Source organism: Rhinoraja longicauda, chromosome 17, assembly GCF_053455715.1.
Source record: "Rhinoraja longicauda isolate Sanriku21f chromosome 17, sRhiLon1.1, whole genome shotgun sequence".
In the NCBI taxonomy this organism is placed as follows: domain Eukaryota; kingdom Metazoa; phylum Chordata; class Chondrichthyes; order Rajiformes; family Arhynchobatidae; genus Rhinoraja; species Rhinoraja longicauda.
Window position 1 is genome coordinate 5,787,549 of NC_135969.1, and position 17,703 is coordinate 5,805,251.

Here is a 17,703-nt window from a genome sequence, read left to right on the forward strand (position 1 = left end):
ACAGAAGCCAATTAACTTGCACGTCTTTGGGATGTGGCGGGAAGTGGGAGCACCCAGAGAAAACCCACATGGTCACAGGGAGAACGTACAAACTCTGTACAGACGGCAACCGTAGTCAGGATTAAACCCTGCTCTCTGGTGCTGGGAGGCAGCATCTCCACCGTTGCGCCACTGTGGAGTTGCGCCCTTGTGGAGTTGCAGAGCGGGGCAGTCCCTGCGAAAGGTGGAGAGGGGTGGGGATGGGATAACGTGACTGGTGGTGGGGTCACGCTGAAGGTGGCAGAAACATTGGAGAGTGATGGTGTTGGATGCGGAGACTGGTGGGGTGGACGGTGAGAACCAGGGGAACTCCATCCTTGTTCTGTCTGCGGGGAAAGAATAAGAGCAGAACTACAGCAAAAAGAAGAGATGTAGGAAAGGGATCTATCTATGACAGTGGGGGAAGGGGGGAGAGGGGGAGGGGGGGAACCACGTTTACTAGAGAAAGAGGGCAACTCACATTTCCTGCAATGGAAAGCCTAATGTTCAAAGCAGATGCGGCAGAGATAGAAACATTGGGAGTATAGGATTGCACCTTTACACAAGGCCGGCTGGGGCAAGTGTGCAGGAAGGATCTGCAGACGCTGGTTTAAACCGAATGTAGACACAAGAAGCCAGAGTAACTCAGCGGGTCAGGCAGCATCATTGGAGAAAAGGAATGGGTGATGTTTCGGGTGGAGACTGAGCTACTCCAGCTTTTTGTGCCCATCGCAGGGTGGGAGGAGGTGTCGTTCCGATAACTATGAGAATCGGTGGGATTGTGGTAGACGCCGTTCAATCGTCCGTCCCCCGTGATGGAGATAGAGAGATCAAGAAGGGGTAGAGAGGCGTCGGAGATCGTCCAAGTGAATTTGAGGACATGGTGGAAGTTAGTGATAAAGTTAATCAAATCAACGAGTTGTGCACGAGTTGGGGGATGGTGCCAGTGTTCAATAGACAATAGGTGCAGGAGGAGGCCATTCGGCCCGTCGAGCCAGCACTGCCATTCAATGTGATCATGGCTGATCATTCTCAATCAGTACCCCGGTCCTGCCTTCTCCCCATACCCCCTGACTCCGCTATCCTTAAGAGCTCTATCTAGCTCTCTCTTGAATGCATTCAGAGAATTGGCCTCCACTGCCTTCTGAGGCAGAGAATTCTACAGATTCACAACTCCCTGACTGAAAACGTTTTTTCTCATCTCCGTTCTAAATGGCCTACCCCTTATTCTTAAACTGTGGCCCCTGGTTCTGGACTCCCCCAACATTGGGAACAGTAGGAACTCCTCTTCACATTCCCACACTGACCTCCCTGTCCTGGGCCTCCTCCATTGCAGAGTGAGGCCACGTGAAAACTGGTGGAACAGCACCTCATATTGGGTCGCGTGGGTAGCTAACGACCAGTGTGAACATTGAATTATCCAATGACCCCAGGCTCGCTGAGTTACTCCAGCACCTTGTGTGTTTTTTTTGTAAACCAGCATCTGCAGTTCTTTGTTTCCCTGTGATTGTATCACATCCATTTGGCGTAGAGTAGGTACAGCACCTGTTAATTTTAACGACTGTGCCATTTAGCTAATGCTAATGATGCATGCCTATGCGTAGGGGACCAGAAAAGGTTCATGCCTGTTAAAGTTAGGATGTCTGGCAGGGAAAGCTATTGGGAGACATTTCCAATGCTGGATGATCATGAGAGGCTTAGATCAAGATGTGAAGAGGAAAATTCCTGAAGAAGCTTTTCGTCAAACATAAAATTAAAAATTGTGTAGGAAGGAACTGCAGATGCTGGCTTACACCTAAGATGCACAGTACACAAAATGCTGGAGTAACTCAGCGGGACAGGCAGCATCTCTGGAGAGAAGGGATGAGTGACGTTTCGGGTCGAGACCCCTCTTCAGAACAATTAATTTTAATTAATTTGAACAATTTTAATTCTTCAAATTATTAAAAAACTGGAGATGTTGAACTTCAGGAATAGAGAACTGATGGACCTGAAATATTAACTGATGCTGCCTGACCTGCTGAGCATTCCCTGCATTTTCTGTTTTCTTTCAAACACAAAGCTGTCAGCGAATGGTTGGCCCGGGAGGTAGATCCTGAGGGCAGGAGAAAGATGGACCCAGTCGGCCTTTTCCCTGTCCAGGTGGTGGAGACCATTTGCCAAAATGTCAGATTGCTAGAACGGCCGGGCAGGCGTAAGGTTGCAGCCTGGCTGGTGATCAGGGAGAAAGTCCCTTCCATCGCACCTGAAGCTTCAGCCCTGCTGCGAGCTGGAAGTGCTGCTTTGCAGGGAAGGTGTCCGTGGGGTGTAGGGGAAGGGAGGGGGGGGGGGGTTGATGTGGAGGCAACCCCTGTTCTGTGGTACCAATGGGCTCCGCTCTCTACCTTCTGTTCCAGTGAAGAGGCCTTCTGGTCTTCTTGCACAGGGAACTATCCATGACTGAGAACTGCTGGCAGAACACCAGACCCAAGAATACATGCTGCAGGATGCACTGTAGGAGGTGTGCAACTCAAAATTATTATTTTATTTAATGCTGATTTTCCAATCTCCCTTTGACTGTTCTACTGGAATAAGCAAGGGATTGCTTAATGTACGATGTATTGGCTGCAAATATGTAAAATATTGCCCGCGTACACACTATATATTTTTCCTAGAGAAACATTTTCTATGAAAGCTTTTAAAAAGGGAGGAGGAGGTGCCGGCCATAGAAAGGGACCCCAATGCTGGGAACATAATGGGGTTAATGGGGGAGAATGGGGTCAGGAGGGAGAGCTGGATCAGCCATGATTGAATGGCGGAGTAGACTCGATGGGCCAAACCTGCCTAATTCTGCCCCGATCACGTATGACTTATGATCTTATAACTGGAGCTAGAGCTGAAATGGTCAGGGGTGATGGTATCCAGTTCCTCTGGTCTCTCCTTCCTCCATAATCTAGACACTCTTCTGATTTACAAGCAGTAAGTGGTATATGTGCATTTATTCACAAAATGCTGGAGTAACTCAGCATGTCAGGCAGCATCTCGGGAGAGAAGGAATGGGTAATGTTTCGGGTCGAGACCCTTCTTCAGACTGATGTCAGGGGGGCGGGACAAAGGAAGGATATAGGTGGAGACAGGAAGATAGAGGGAGATCTGGGAAGTAGGAGGGGAAGGGAGGAACAGAGGAACTATCTAAAGTTGGAGAAGTCGATGTTCATATCACTGGGCTGCAAACTGCCCAGGCGAAATATGAGGTGCTGTTCCTCCAATTTCCGGTGGGCCTCACTATGGCACTGGAGGAGGCCCATGATAGAAAGGTCAGACTGGGAGTGGGAGGGGAGTTAAAGTGCTCGGCCACCGGGAGATCAGTTTGGTTAATGCGGACCGAGCGCAGGTGTTCAGCAAAGCGATCGCCGAGCCTGCGCTTGGTTTCGCCGATGTAAATAAGTTGACATCTAGAGCAGCGGATGATGCAATAGATGAGGTTGGAGGAGGTGCAGTGGTATATGTGCATCTCTCTTTTACCAGCCCACCATTCTCTTGGCAATCCTCCTAGCAACCCCTTCCCACTTTCCCTTACCAGCCTCATGGCTTTGCTTTGGTGAATATAAAATAATTGGTCTCACACTGCAAAACGGAAAAGAAGGTAATGATGTTAAAAACCTACATTGGATTTTACCTGGTAATCAATTTTTTCTCCTTTCGTCATTCTGGGTATATAAAAGAAGGTAAGTAGACATATTTTCTATTTCTTATGCGTAAAATGTCACTGAATGTGACACCGTAGGTCAGCTTTGAATACTAATCACTACTGATGGTGTAGTTCTATTTATGCAATAGTGATGGTACTAATCCACTCTTGCTGCCACCGAGTACCGAGGCATTGTAGGAACACTCGTGCCTTGTCTCATCAATGACATATTGGCACCCTGAATACATTCCACTGAACACAGAATAATAATGTTCAACAAATCTTTGATAAAACCAAGAGAATTAAACATTTGCAGCACAAAAGGGAGCCATTTGGCCCATTGAATTCATGCCAATCTTTTAAAAACAAAAGAGATTCATGAGCACAGTGGAGTAGCGGTGGATAAGATAAGATTAACAATGGGGAGCCCGGCGTGGGGGACTGAGGGAGAACGAAGGGGGACCCAGTGTGGGGGAGATGGGGCACCCCAGTTTTAGAATCCCCTGCCCAGGGGATAAGTCTGCGTTCATTTGTCTGTTTGTTTATTCGTTCGTTCGTTCCGGTTAAGGCGCTGCGAACCTTTCACCGTCCGGCGCGGCCTGGAACGTGGCAACTTCAACAGCCTGACCGCGGGAGAAGACGGCAGGAGAAGAGAAAAGACATTCTGACCATCCATCACAGTGAGGAGGGGACTGGAGGAGACTCACTGTGATGGATGTTTCTTTTTTTTTTTTGTGTTGGTTGTGATTGTGTGTGTTATTGCTTATTTTTATTGCTCTATTGCTGGACTGTGGGTGACCTTTCATTTCACTGCACATCTTGTATGTGTATGTGACAAATAAACTTGACTTGACAGTGAGCCAACAGTCGTTTGTGTTTTTCTTTTTTTTCTTTTTTTCTTTACTTTTAATTTAATTTCTAATTTGATGTTTTCACGTGCCTCATTATGTGTTGTGACTGTTGGCAGAACAATTTCCCTCTGGGGATGAATAAAGTCATATCTTACTTTTGTGTTGTATTATAGGTGTACAACTGGTTGAAACATATTATTAATATGATAATATGAATATAATATACGATCATAATATAATATAATATCATAATATGAATAATATGAAACATATTATTAAGGGATTGGACACACTAGAGGCAGGAAACATGTTCCCAATGTTGGGGGAGTCCAGAACCAGGGGCCACAGTTTACGAATAAGGGGTAGGCCATTTAGAACGGAGATGAGGAAAAGCTTTTTCAGTCAGAGAGTTGTGAATCTGTGGAATTCTCTGCCTCAGAAGGCAGTGGAGGCCAATTCTTTGGATGCTTTCAAGAGAGAGGTAGATTCCTTAAAGATAGCGGAGTCAGGGGGTATGGGGAGAAGGCAGGAACAGGGTACTGATTGTGAATGATCAGCCATGATCACATTGAATGGCGGTGCTGGCTCGAGGGGCCGAATGGCCTACTCCTGAACCTATTGTCGATCGTCTATTGTCTAACTGTACGATTGTACAGAAGGTTTAACTGTACAACTCCTCCCCCTTCTGTCGTGGGGTAGACTGAGACTGACCCCCCTCCACCACTCCCCCCCCCCAATCTTTGCACCTCCCCAATCCTTTCCACTCGTCACTTGAATTTCATGTTTCATGTATCTTGTGTTTTATGACTGTTGGCAGATCAATTTCCCTCCTGGGATAAATAAAGTATCGTATCGTATTTTAGCCATGTCCCAAACATTTTTTAAAAGTTTTGCAAAGGAGGGTATGTTATTGAGATGTTTATTTTATTTAGTTGCTGACTTTCCTGCTTTCAGTTATGGGACTTCTGACATCCTGACATCAAATATTATTCTTTCATCAATCTATTAGCACGTATCCATTGAATTAGATGCACACATCTAAATGTTGTCTAACTCTACTTTAGCACTCGGTAATCCACAGATAAAGACTAACTTAGTCCCTAGATATAGAAGCAAAGAATGACATACCATAGACCCAGCCTATACAAATGCATTCGAAAAAAGCCACAAACAGGAGGCACATGCCACTTGAAGCGTAAGCATCGAACAGCTGGAAAACATACATTCCTCCCTTCAAATATAAAGAAAATTGGTTAGGCACTTCATTTTTCATAAAATGTTTCACATAATGTTTGCAAATACATTTACAAAATGGACACAAAATGCTGGAGTAACTCAGCGGGACAGGCAGCATCTCTGGAGAGAAGGAATGGGCGACGCTTCGGGTCGAGACCCTTCTTCAGACCCGAAACGTCACCCATTCGTTCTCTCCAGAGATGCTGCCTGACCCGCTGAGGTACTCCAACTTTTTGTGTCTATCTTCGGTTTAAACCAGCATCTGCAGTTCCATCCTACACTTTACAAAATAGATTATCTTCTTGGGCATAAATGTAACCCATAAATCACTGCGACTCGGCATTCGAAGGAAGGTTTGCAGACTGAAAGATTCTTCTTATTTTACAGGGAGGAGCTGGTTCGGGAGAGTTATCTCCCCTCTCTAGTCAGAGGGTGGTGAATCTGTGGAACTCATTGCCACAGAGGGCTGTGGAGGCCAAGTCAGTGGATAGTTTCAACGCTGAGATATGACAAATCCTTGATTGAGAACCGGTATCAAGGGTTACGGGGAGAAGGCAGGAAAATGGGATTAGGAGGCGGAGATCAGCCATGATTGAATGGCGGAGCAGACTCGAAGGGCCAAATGGCCTAGTTCTGCTCCTACAACTTGCGAACTTGTGAAGTTGAATTATAAATTGGGCACGATAAGGTAATTGGAGTCAGCTTCAGTTTTGATTAATTAAAAATGCTTCCAGAAAATATGAACTCAAATGAAAAACATTAAAACAACTGACCTGAAACGTCATGGCTGGGTGGCCCACCGTTCCCCTTAAGGACTACCTATTAGGTTGCTCAACATGAAGTTCCACCTGCTGGGGATGTGCAATGTGCTCATCCCAGTGGAGTGCTGAAGGTCATAAGTGATAGGAGCAGAATTAGGCCATTCGGCCCATCAAGTCTACTCCGCCATTCAATAGTGCTCATCCATCTCTCTCTCCTAACCCCATTCACCCTCATAACCCCTGTCTATCCATCTCTGCCGTAAAAATATCCATTGACTTGGCCGCCACAGCCTTCTGTGGCAATGAATTCCACAGATTCACCACCCTCTGGCTAAAGAAATTCCTCCTCATCTCCTTCCTAAAGGAACACCCTTTAATTCTTTAGGGTTCATTAATTCTTTAAGTTGCTTTAGGGTCCTGTGTATGCCATTGGAATCTGTTGTGTATTCATTCTTAAAGATACTGCTGGTTTCAGGCAGAAGAGCTATGTGTCTATTTCTGACCTGGGGTAGATCGCCCAGTGCGGGGGAGCTGAGACCCCCCCCCTCCCCCCATAGCCGGGAGTCAAGATCCTCCCATCAACGGAAGGTTAGAAGCCCCCGACCGTTGGAGGACAAAGAAGGGAGAGATTGAACTTTTTTCCTTCTATCATAATGAGGAATGTGGAGGAGTCACTGTGGTGGATGTTCATGTTAAAATGTATTTTGTGTGTCCTGTTGCTTTTTATTGTTATGACTGTATAGGAAATTAAGTTCCTCATATGTTGCAAAACACACTTGGCTAATAAAGTATTATTGCGATTGTGATAGACACAAAATGCTGGAGTAACTCAGCGGGTCAGGCAGCATCTCAGGAGAGAAGGAATGGGTGACGTTTCGGGTCGACGTTTTGGCTTCTTCAGACTGATGTCAGGGGAGGGGGCGGGACAAAGACAGGACGTAGTTGGAGACAGGAAGACAGTGGGAGAACTGGGAAGGGGGAGGGGGGAGAGAGGAACACTATGCAGAAATTTAACTTATTATATATATATAAATATATATGAATGTGTGTGTGAGGCAAGATAGAGATAAATAGATCTCAAAGTTCCTTCTCATGGATCAGAAGCAACTTTGATTTAAAGCAACACTATTTCTCTCTTTATCTTATTTTTCACATGATGTACATAAACCATAAAGGTGATTCGACCATAAAGGTGATTCCCTCACATACATTTCATTAGACCCTACCCATACACATTCACAATCAGTGACATCAAACTTATTTCCAGAAATCCTAATATTGTGAATAAAATAACTATGAACACATGGCAAGATATTTTTTCATTCTATATTAATCTAACACAATGTAATGCATACATACCTACATTGATACAGAGATGGTAGTTTTAGACATGCTACCATACTGATTGTTACCACAGTTTGCTACCATAGTTTGGTTTTGAATTTAACATTTAATTGAGGGTGTCGGTGCAATATAGTGCTAACCCTCACTTTTGTGAAAAATGAGTTGCACGCATTAACACGATCCTTACCCACTACCCTACAACCTGTGATAATTTCATATTTAAATTCAACTGATAAGTTGGTCAAATAACATAGGCACATTCTTGTTTTTTTTGTGATTTATGGATTTTTCAAATGTGAATATCTCATAACGACACATTTGTGGGTTATCAGTATATTGCACCAACCACCTCAATTTTAAATCATTCAAAATTGAACTTCATAAACAAGGATAGCACTTTTTATTTCTGTCATTCATGGTAAAGATTGACATAATTCTGTGTGTGAGATATACACACAAGGGTTGCGCTGTTTCACATATCAGCAAACCAATGAAAAGATCAGGTCCTGATTTATACCAGCTCTTCACCTTTCCCCCTTGTCTGAAGAAGGGTCCCAACCTGAAACATCACCCATTCTTTTTCTCCAGAGATGCTGCCTGACCCGGTGATTTACTCAACCACTATGTCTATTTGAATTGGATTCATGCTTCTGTACCACATCAGGCAGCATTGATCATTTTAGTGGCTGTCAAGGGTTTTCAACCAATCAATTCACCAATTCAAATTTTCTTGGTTCTAAGTAAATGTCTTTTTGCTTCTTGCAATTGGAGATGCAGGCATCGATAAATCAATTGGTCTGATACAGACAAAGTGGATCTCTGGTGCAAATATTCAATCAGTAACATCCAAAGTTTAAAGACCACGAAGCAGCAACTCTTCAATAAATCGTTATAAATGTCAACTGTCAACTTATCCAAGAAGTTGAACAAAAATAATCGTTTGCAAACATTTTATAGACGAAGAAATCGCAGAGTTGTGAACATTGCCCAGTCTAGCGCACAGAATCTGCTTACTAAAATGGCGCTGAAATTTACCCATGACCTACTACGGTTTTTAGGGTCGAGTGGTCTATCTTACTCCTCTGGTATCTTTGGATGGGACTAATGTAGCTGGGACATGTTGGCCAGTGTGGGCAAGTTGGGCTGAAGGGCCTGTTTTCATGCTGTATCACTCCATGAATGTAGGCCCAAATCATTCTGTGAGCGAAGCGAAGCTCATTTATTTGGTTAGCTCACTTTTTTAAACTTATGTTGTCCCTTGTCAAATCCATTAAGCGTCTCATGGAGAACACAGGCATGCATCTTTAAGTTCCAGATCTGACAATGACCTTCGGAATAAGATGCAGTCCATGAGATCTGCACCCCTTGCCATTATCCTGTGACAGCCTTTCCAGGCACAAGTTAAGAGGAATAGAATATAGCGTTTTCTGCAGTTGAAAAAGCAATCTCTTTAGAATAAATGATTTTTGGGAATTTTATGCAGAATAACTTAGAAAGATGAGAGGAGATCTTATCAAAACGTATAAGATTATTAAGGGGTTGGACATGTTAGAGGCAGGAAACATGTTCCCAATGTTGGGGGAGTCCAGAACAAGGGGCCACAGTTTAAGAATAAGGGGTAGGCCATTTAGAACTGAGATGAGGAAAAACTTTTTCAGTCAGAGAGTTGTAAATCTGTGGAATTCTCTGCCTCAGAAGGCAGTGGAGGCCAATTCTCTGAATGCATTCAAGAGAGAGCTAGATAGAGCTCTTAAGGATAGCGGAGCCAGGGGGTATGGGGAGAAGGCAGGAACGGGGTACTGATTGAGAATGATCAGCCATGATCACATTGAATGGCGGTGCTAGCTCGAAGGGCCGAATGGCCTCCTCCTGCACCTATTGTCTATTGTCTAAATGTTGAATTAATTATAGCATGCTCCTGCAGTCCACTCATTTTAATTCAAGTTGATTAATTTAATACCGTGAGGTGTAGATCGCATTTGAATGGTTAATACATTTTCCTTTTCAATTATCCATCCCGAGTATGGTCAGCAAAATGATTTCTTGTGTCCTGACCAACGGGATGTAGCAGGAACAGACTTTGGCTTTAGAGGACACCAGCTTGGACAGGGATATCCATTGATGAACGTATAAACTCAAGTGAAAAGGGCTGTCTGGGCATGCTTGATACATTGTTTGACTCTACTGGGACCTAGCTTTGTGACACAGATCAGAAGCAAGGGCTTCTCCAGAACATTGACACTTTGTAAACACGAATGCAGAATTGGCGTCATGATAGAAAGCAAAGGGTGGCGATGGAAGGTGGTTTTGTTTGGACTGGACGTCCGTGACATGCAGTGCTTCAGGGATCAGTGCTGGGCCCATTGCTGTTTCTCATCCATGTCAACAATTTGGATGAGAATGTACAAGGCATGATCGTGTAAGAAAATAAATGCAGATGCTGGTACAAATCGAAGGTATATATCGACAAAATGCTGGAGTAACTCAGCAGGTCAGGCAGCATCTCAGGAGAGAAGGAATGGATGACGTTTCGGGTCTGAAGAAGGGTCTCGACCCGAAACGTCACCCATTCCTTCTCTCCTGAGATGCTGCCTGACCTGCTGAGTTACTCCAGCATTTTGTGAATATATACAAGGCATGATCGGTGAGTTTGCAGATGACACTAAAATATGGGGTACTGTAGTCAGTGAAGATAGTTATCTGGAATTACAGCAGGATCTTGATTAGCTGGACAAGTGGGCCCGAGGAATGACTAATAGAGTTGACTTCAGGTAAGTGTGAGGTGTTGCACGCTGGGATGTCAATCCGGGACAGGACCGTCGCAGTAAATGGTAGGGCCCTGGGGAGTGTTGTGTTCCAGAGTAATCTCGGAGGACAAGTACATAGTTCCCTGAAAGTGAAAGTGAGGAAAGCTTTTGGCACACTGGCTTTCATCAGCCATGGACTTCAGGATATACAGCGCGGAAACAGGCCCTTCGGCCACCGAATCCGCGCTGACCAGCGATCCCCGTACACTAACACTATCCTACATACACTAGGGACAATTTACACTTATACCAAGCCAATTAACCTACAAACCTGTACGTCTTTGGAGTGCAGGAGGAACCTGAAGATCTCGGAGAAAACCCACGCAGGTCACGGGGAGAAAAAAACAAATTCCGTACAGACGGCGCCCGTAGTCGGGATCGAACCTGGGTCTCCGGGGCTGCAAGGGCTGTAAGGCAGCAACTCTACCGCTGTGCCACTGTGCCGCCCAATTCTCCAACCCTTGCATTGATGCCATCTGTCCTACCATCCTACCCCGTCTTTGGTGCCATCAGTCCCTCTTCACTGATTTCTTGCGGCTTTCTCCATGAGGGAATAAATAGTTCCAGACCAAGTAAGATTGGCCACAAGTTAGTCCAGGGCATTGGGAATTCTTCCCTTGGGGCAAAAAAAACCCAAACCCAGTGGGAGGACATTTGATGGAAGTGGACAGTGCGAGGATTTTAGATTGGCTAAATGGAATGAAACTACTACCAATCGTGGGTGATTCAAGGACAAAGGGGCACAAAGTTAAAAGTCACGCAAGGAAAAAGCACGTTTATGCACAGAGGGATAATGATTTGTAGCTCGTCACCTGCAAAGAGAGTGGAAGCACTGTGAATCATGGCTTACAAAAAGAAACTAGATCACAACTCTCGGAGTAGAATTTGCAGGTAACATGGAAAGTGTGGAGTAGCATTATGCAATAGTTTCTACTGGGAGGACAAGGAGATAGGAATTAAGAAAACCTTTGGGGAATCCACAACATTAGATCACAAAAAGGAAGAAAGCTTTTGGCTAATGGAGACCATATCTTAATTCCTATCTCCTCGCCCTTCCAGTTCTCCTCGTTTCGCGTAGTGCAAATATATTTTTGGATTTTACCACAATGTAATATTTTGCTATTTAAAACTCCTTTGAAAAATTAAATTGCGACTCCTATCTCAGATTTCAAATGTAATTATTGCTTTAAACTGAAAATAAATTAAAGATAATTTCCCCGACTCGGTCTTGCATGGATTTATAATATGAACACGAAGCTTCGGTTTAATTAGCTTACCTCCGTCACCATTATTAACCCAAGCAAGTAAGATACCACTGCAATAACGAGAATTAACTGCTCCCTCCTATATCCTTTTCGGAACACTTTGGGATACATGTCTATCACAGCAGTCACCAGGCTCTCCATACACACGAACTGCAAGGAAACAGAAGTTAGTTGAAATGCCTGAGCATGTGGATGCAGCACAAACAATATGAGGAAAGATTGAAGAGACTAGGCTTGTATTCACTGGAGTTTAGAAGGATGAGAGGGGATCTTATAGAGACGTATAAAATTATAAAGGGACTGGACAAACTAGATGTTTGGAAAAATGTTCCCAACGTTGGGCGAGTCCAGAACCAGGGGCCACCGTCTTAGAATAAAGGGGAGGCCATTTAAAACTGAGGTGAGAAGGAACTTTTTCACCCCGAGAGTTGTGAATTTGTGGAATTCTCTGCCACAGAGGGCAGTGGAGGCCAAATCACTGGATGAATTTAAGAGAGAGTTAGATAGAGCTCTGGGGGCTAGTGGAATCAAGGGATATGGGGAGAGGTTGGGCACAGGTTACTGATTGTGGATGATCAGCCATGATCACAATGAATGGCGGTGCTGACTCGAAGGGTCAAATGGCCTCCTCCTCCTCCACCTATTTTCTATGTTTAACCAGACCCACAATATCTACTCCATCTATACCACACGCTGCCTTGGGAAATCAGAGGCCACGCAATCAAGGACCTTTCTCATCTGGGTCATCCTCTCTCCTCCCCTTCTGTGGAGCAGAAAGTGCAAAAGCTTGAAAGTGCCTGCCAGCATTCTACGTCTGCCTACCACACGTGACAAAGAGTTTGGTGTCCCTAATTCAAATTGCAGCTTCAAGCTAAACTGGAAGACCCGACTCTGCTACATTCTCATCAGCAAAGGATCTTTGCACTGAACACAAAACATTCCACCACATTGAGGCACGGGAAGCCGCACCGAGGAGAGTTTGGGAATTTGCGTTATCACGTGCCTCCAGCAATGGATCCAACACGTGGAGGCGCCCTACACGGACGGGGCAGCTCTGACCGATTAACAGAGGCCTCCAGCACAGTCGGCCAGCCAAACCACAACTCATCTTACCCCAGGAAATGCCATTTCACCGTTCATGGTTATTTCACACTGTTCAGAGGAGAATAGCACTTTAGATTATTAATTACATTTAAATTCCACCGCTGCAATGGCAGGATTTCAACCTGGGACTGCAGACCAGTTATGCAAGCTCTGCACCACCACCACCATCTCCTAATGCTGCCATCAGTAATGGATGTGTTATGTCCACAATCCAACCTCCCTTCCAGTGACTCCATCTACACCTCACGCTGCCTCGGCAAGGCCAGCAGCATAATCAAGGTCGAGTCGCACCCTGGCCACTCCCTCTTCTCCCCTCTCCCATCGGGCAAAAGGTGTAGAAGTGTGAAAACGCACACCTCCAGATTCAGGGACAGTTTCTTCCCGGCTGTTATCAGGCAACTGAGTCATCCTACCACAACCAGAGAGTGGTCCTGAACTACTATCTACCTCTTTGATGACCCTCGGACTATCCTTGATCGTCTTTACCTTGCACTAAATGTTACTCCCTTATCATGTATCTATACACTGTATATGGATCGATTGTAATCATGTAATGTCCTTCTGCTGGCTGGTTAGCACGCAACAAAACCTTTTCACTGTAGCTCGGTCCACATGACAGTAAACTAAACTAAACTAAACAGCTCACCTTCTGATTATTTGCTTATGTAACCACAATAGAGGTTTATTACAGTCACTACAGTCTAATTGAGATTGGGATGCATTACTGCTGGAGGCTGCAGCAAGGCACTGAACTGGTTCAAGGGAAATAAGAGTGATGGTTGTATGTCAGATATTTTGGGAGGTATCTGAACTTCTGAGTCCTTGCTCTCTGGATACCAACTGATCCAACGTCCACCAGCGATATGGTGCAAATCCCACAAAGGACCTTCAATTAAGATACACCGTGGAACAGGCTCTTCGGCCCACCGCGTCCGCACCGACCAGCGATCTCAGAACAGTAGCACTATTGTACACACTAGGGTCAATGTACAGTTTTTATCGAAGCCAATTTTTCAACCTTCAAACGTGTACGTCTTTGGAGTGTGGGAGGAAACCGGAGCACCCGGAGAAAACCCACGCAGGTCACGTGCGGAACGTACAAACTCCGTACGGACAGCACCCGTAGTCGGGATCGAACCCGGGTCTCTGGCTCTGTAAGGCAGCAACTCTACCGCTGTGCTAATGTACCGCCCGCAAATAGCTGGACTGTAGTCTAGCAGTGGTGAGACTTTGTACTTCTCTGATGAGGTTGAATGGCCATTAAATGGAGGGCCTGAAGTGGCCAGGTGCTTGGCAGGGAAGAGAGAGGAAATAGTATATTTGGCAGTCTTCAGAGCAGCTGCTAGATGAACATTTCCATGGAAACCACTGGGTCTCTTCCGCAGAAACCAGAGATTTTGCCCTTGCCAGCTTCCAGATGTACCATTGGGTGTCCAACAGCTGTGATCATAGAAGCTGAACCCTTTTTATTTACTGTTCAGGTCAGTTCAGTTTAGTTTATCGTCACGTGTACCGAGGTACAGCGACAAGCTTTTTGTTGCGTGCTAACCAGTCAGCAGAAAGACAATACATGATGACAATCGATCCATTCACAGTGTTTAGATACACGATAAGGGAATAATGTTTAGTGCAGGGTAAAGCCAGCATATTTCTCCAACCACTTTCCTCTGATGACTTACTCGAACCCTGTATTCACTTTGTTTTTCAAAACATCCTTTCAATAGACAATAGGTGCAGGAGGGGGCCATTCGGCCCTTTGAGCCAGCACCGCCATTCAATGTGGCTGATCATTCTCAATCAGTACCCCGTTCCTGCCCTCTCCCCATACCCCCTGACTCCGCTATCCTTAAGAGCTCTATCCAAAAGCTCTTTCTTTCGTTAAATTCTTGTCTTCAAAAGAGAAACACCAGGTTTTCATTTGAGGATTTACCATCACGGTCTCTACTAAAACAATTATTGAGTTCCATGCATAAAAGGCAAAGGGAGCATTCACTAAGCATGATTCACTGATTTCCTAAATTAATAGCCACCCCCCAAGGAAGTCATAAATCTCACAAGCTCAGAGAGGTATGAATTTTACAAGTTAAGTTCTTTAAAGTTTGAATGAAAATTGACATCAAGAACAGCTGTGTAAGGTGTTTTTTTTAACAAATTGGAAAATTTTAAATTAAAAAGTTACATTGGAGATATCTGGCATGACTAAAAGGAATTATTAATTGGAAATTACGCAGGAATCTTCCATGCCACGGATAAATGCTCCAACCAATGCATTGCCGTGTAGATGATGGCAGTTTGCGGACGCCTTCCGGAGGTGCCGCTGAGAAGGCGAGGCCAGAGCCTCAAGGGCCGGAGGCTTGCGGGCTGGTGGTGGAGCCTCGCGAGCCGACGAAGCCCGCGGCCATCGGTGCCTGGGTCTGCGGAGCCCGCGGCTGGGGCCGAGGCCGGGGCCACCGCCCGAGGATCCGGCGGCGTTAGTGGAACGGACGAGGACTGACATGTGGAAGTGAGGACGCCGCTGCCAGGGGACGGGACGAAGGAGGACCCAGCGGGGGGGGGGGGGGGGGGCTGCCGTTAGGGAGGGAGAGGGGGGAAAACAAAGGGGAACCCAGCATGGGGGGGGCTGCTGTGAGTGAGGGAGAGGGGGAAGGGGGGGGGGGGGAGAACAAAGGAGGACCCGGCGTGGGGGGGACCGCCGTGAGAGAGGGCGAGGTGGAAGGGGGGAAGAACAAAGGAGGACCTGGCGAGGGGGGGACCGCCGTGAGAGAGGGGGAGGCGGGGGAAGAACAAAGGGGGACCAGACATGAGGGGGAACTGCCGTGAGGGAGCGGGAGGGGGGGAAGAACAAAGGGGGACCAGGCATGGGGGGGAACTGCCGTGAGGGAGCGGGAGGGGGGGGAAGAACAAAGGGGGACCAGGCATGGGGGGGAACTGCCGTGAGGGAGCGGGAGGGGGGGAAGAAAGCATTTCCATGTTTATTTTACCTGACTGTCCAGTCCAAGGAAAATGAGCATCAGGAAGAAGAGGACTGCCCACAGTGGCGCCAGAGGCATCATGGTGACCGCTTTCGGATAGGCAATGAAGGTCAGCCCGGGGCCTGAAGATAAGCACAAAGGCCTCGATTACGAGGGACGGAATAGACAAAACGGAGGCAAAACATGAGGTAGCCAGACGTATCTTTAACACCTCAGTAATAATTCTCAGTAAACATCTCAGTAATAAGGACAGTGATGATGAATTGAAATTCACGTGCAGATTTAAACAGGGAATCAAAAAAGGTGCAAAATCAAATAGAAAACATTCAGCAGGTCAGGCGACATCCGTGGAATGAGAATCAGAATTAATGTTTGAAGTCAAACATGAAGTTCGATAGAACTTCAACATGAAGCATTAACTCTGTTTCTCATTCCAAGATATTTCCAGCATGTTATGTTCCTCGTTGGATCCCTAGCATCTGCAGCTTCATGTATCATTTTCCTTCACCTTCTACTTTCTTGTGTTTGATCCTTCCCTTCTTTAATTCAGTTTATGATTGAGATGTGCTGTGGGCTGATGACAGGCCATCAGACTGTAACATTGGCCCGGCTACTCTCTGTGTGGATGCTGCCCGACATGCTGAGTATCTCCAGCATGTCAGACTGTAACATTGGCCCGGCTCCTCTCTGTGTGGATGCTGCCCGACGTGCTGAGTATCTCCAGCATGTCAGACTGTAACATTGACCTGGCTCCTCTCTGTGTGGATGCTGCCTGACGTGCTGAGAATGTCCAGCATGTCAGTCTGTAACATTGGCCTGACTCCTCTCTGTGTGGATGCTGCCTGACGTGCTGAGAATGTCCAGCATGTCAGACTGTAACATTGGCCCAGCTCCTCTCTGTGTGGATGCTGCCCGACATGCTGAGTACCTCCAGCATGTTCTCCTTGTAATTCAGATGTCCATCTGCAGGATATTCTCCCCTGTGATGGAGCATGGCTTTGGGAAGGTCACAAAATGCTGGAGTAACTCAGCGGAACAGGCAGCATCTCTGGAGAGAAGGAATAATGGGTGACGTTTCGGGTCGAGACCCTTCTTCAGATTGGTTAAGGATTCTGCTTGACGAACTGTACACTGCAAGGGCCTGGAAGTGAGCGGGCAAGATCATCTCTGACCCCTCACACCCTGGCCACAAACTCTTTGAAGCACTTCCCTCTGGAAGGCGACTCCGGACTGTCAAAGCTGCCACAGCCAGACATAAAAACAGTTTTTTTCCACGAGCAGTAACTCTACTCAATAACCAAAAGTCTGTAGCCTCCTTTTGCTCTGGTATTTTATCTCATTCACATGTTTAAACTATAATGTTTTATTTTTAATGTTTTAATGTTTTATGTTTTATTCTTAATTGTTTACTGTATGTTCGTGTTGTTACTTGCGAGCGGAGCACCAAGGCACATTCCTTGTATGTGTACATACTTGGCCAATAAAATGTATTCATTATCATTATCTGCTGCTGAACAGGCAATGTTAATTTAAAGTACACTAACATACCGAAATATAGATTTCCTTTCTAAGTGGAACTGAACTGAAGTTGAAAAACTGGTGTCGATTTAAAAAAATCTTTATTGTGAATATCAGCTGCACTGCCTGATTATTTTCTGAGGTCTATCGGGACTTA

The 17,703-nt window shown here is 45.7% G+C and overlaps 1 protein-coding gene across 1 annotated transcript in view; it reads right to left on the reverse strand.

The window, feature by feature from the left end:
* Positions 1-17,703, reverse strand: part of slc6a11b (solute carrier family 6 member 11b) — a 162,474-nt gene that overhangs the window by 13,431 nt on the left and 131,340 nt on the right. Inside the window, exons 10-12 of the mRNA XM_078413997.1 lie at positions 16,038-16,150; positions 11,965-12,102; positions 5,668-5,770 (exon numbers count right to left, since the gene is read on the reverse strand). Coding sequence (XP_078270123.1) covers positions 5,668-5,770; positions 11,965-12,102; positions 16,038-16,150 — 354 coding nt within the window. The remainder of the gene's footprint in view (positions 1-5,667; positions 5,771-11,964; positions 12,103-16,037; positions 16,151-17,703) is intronic.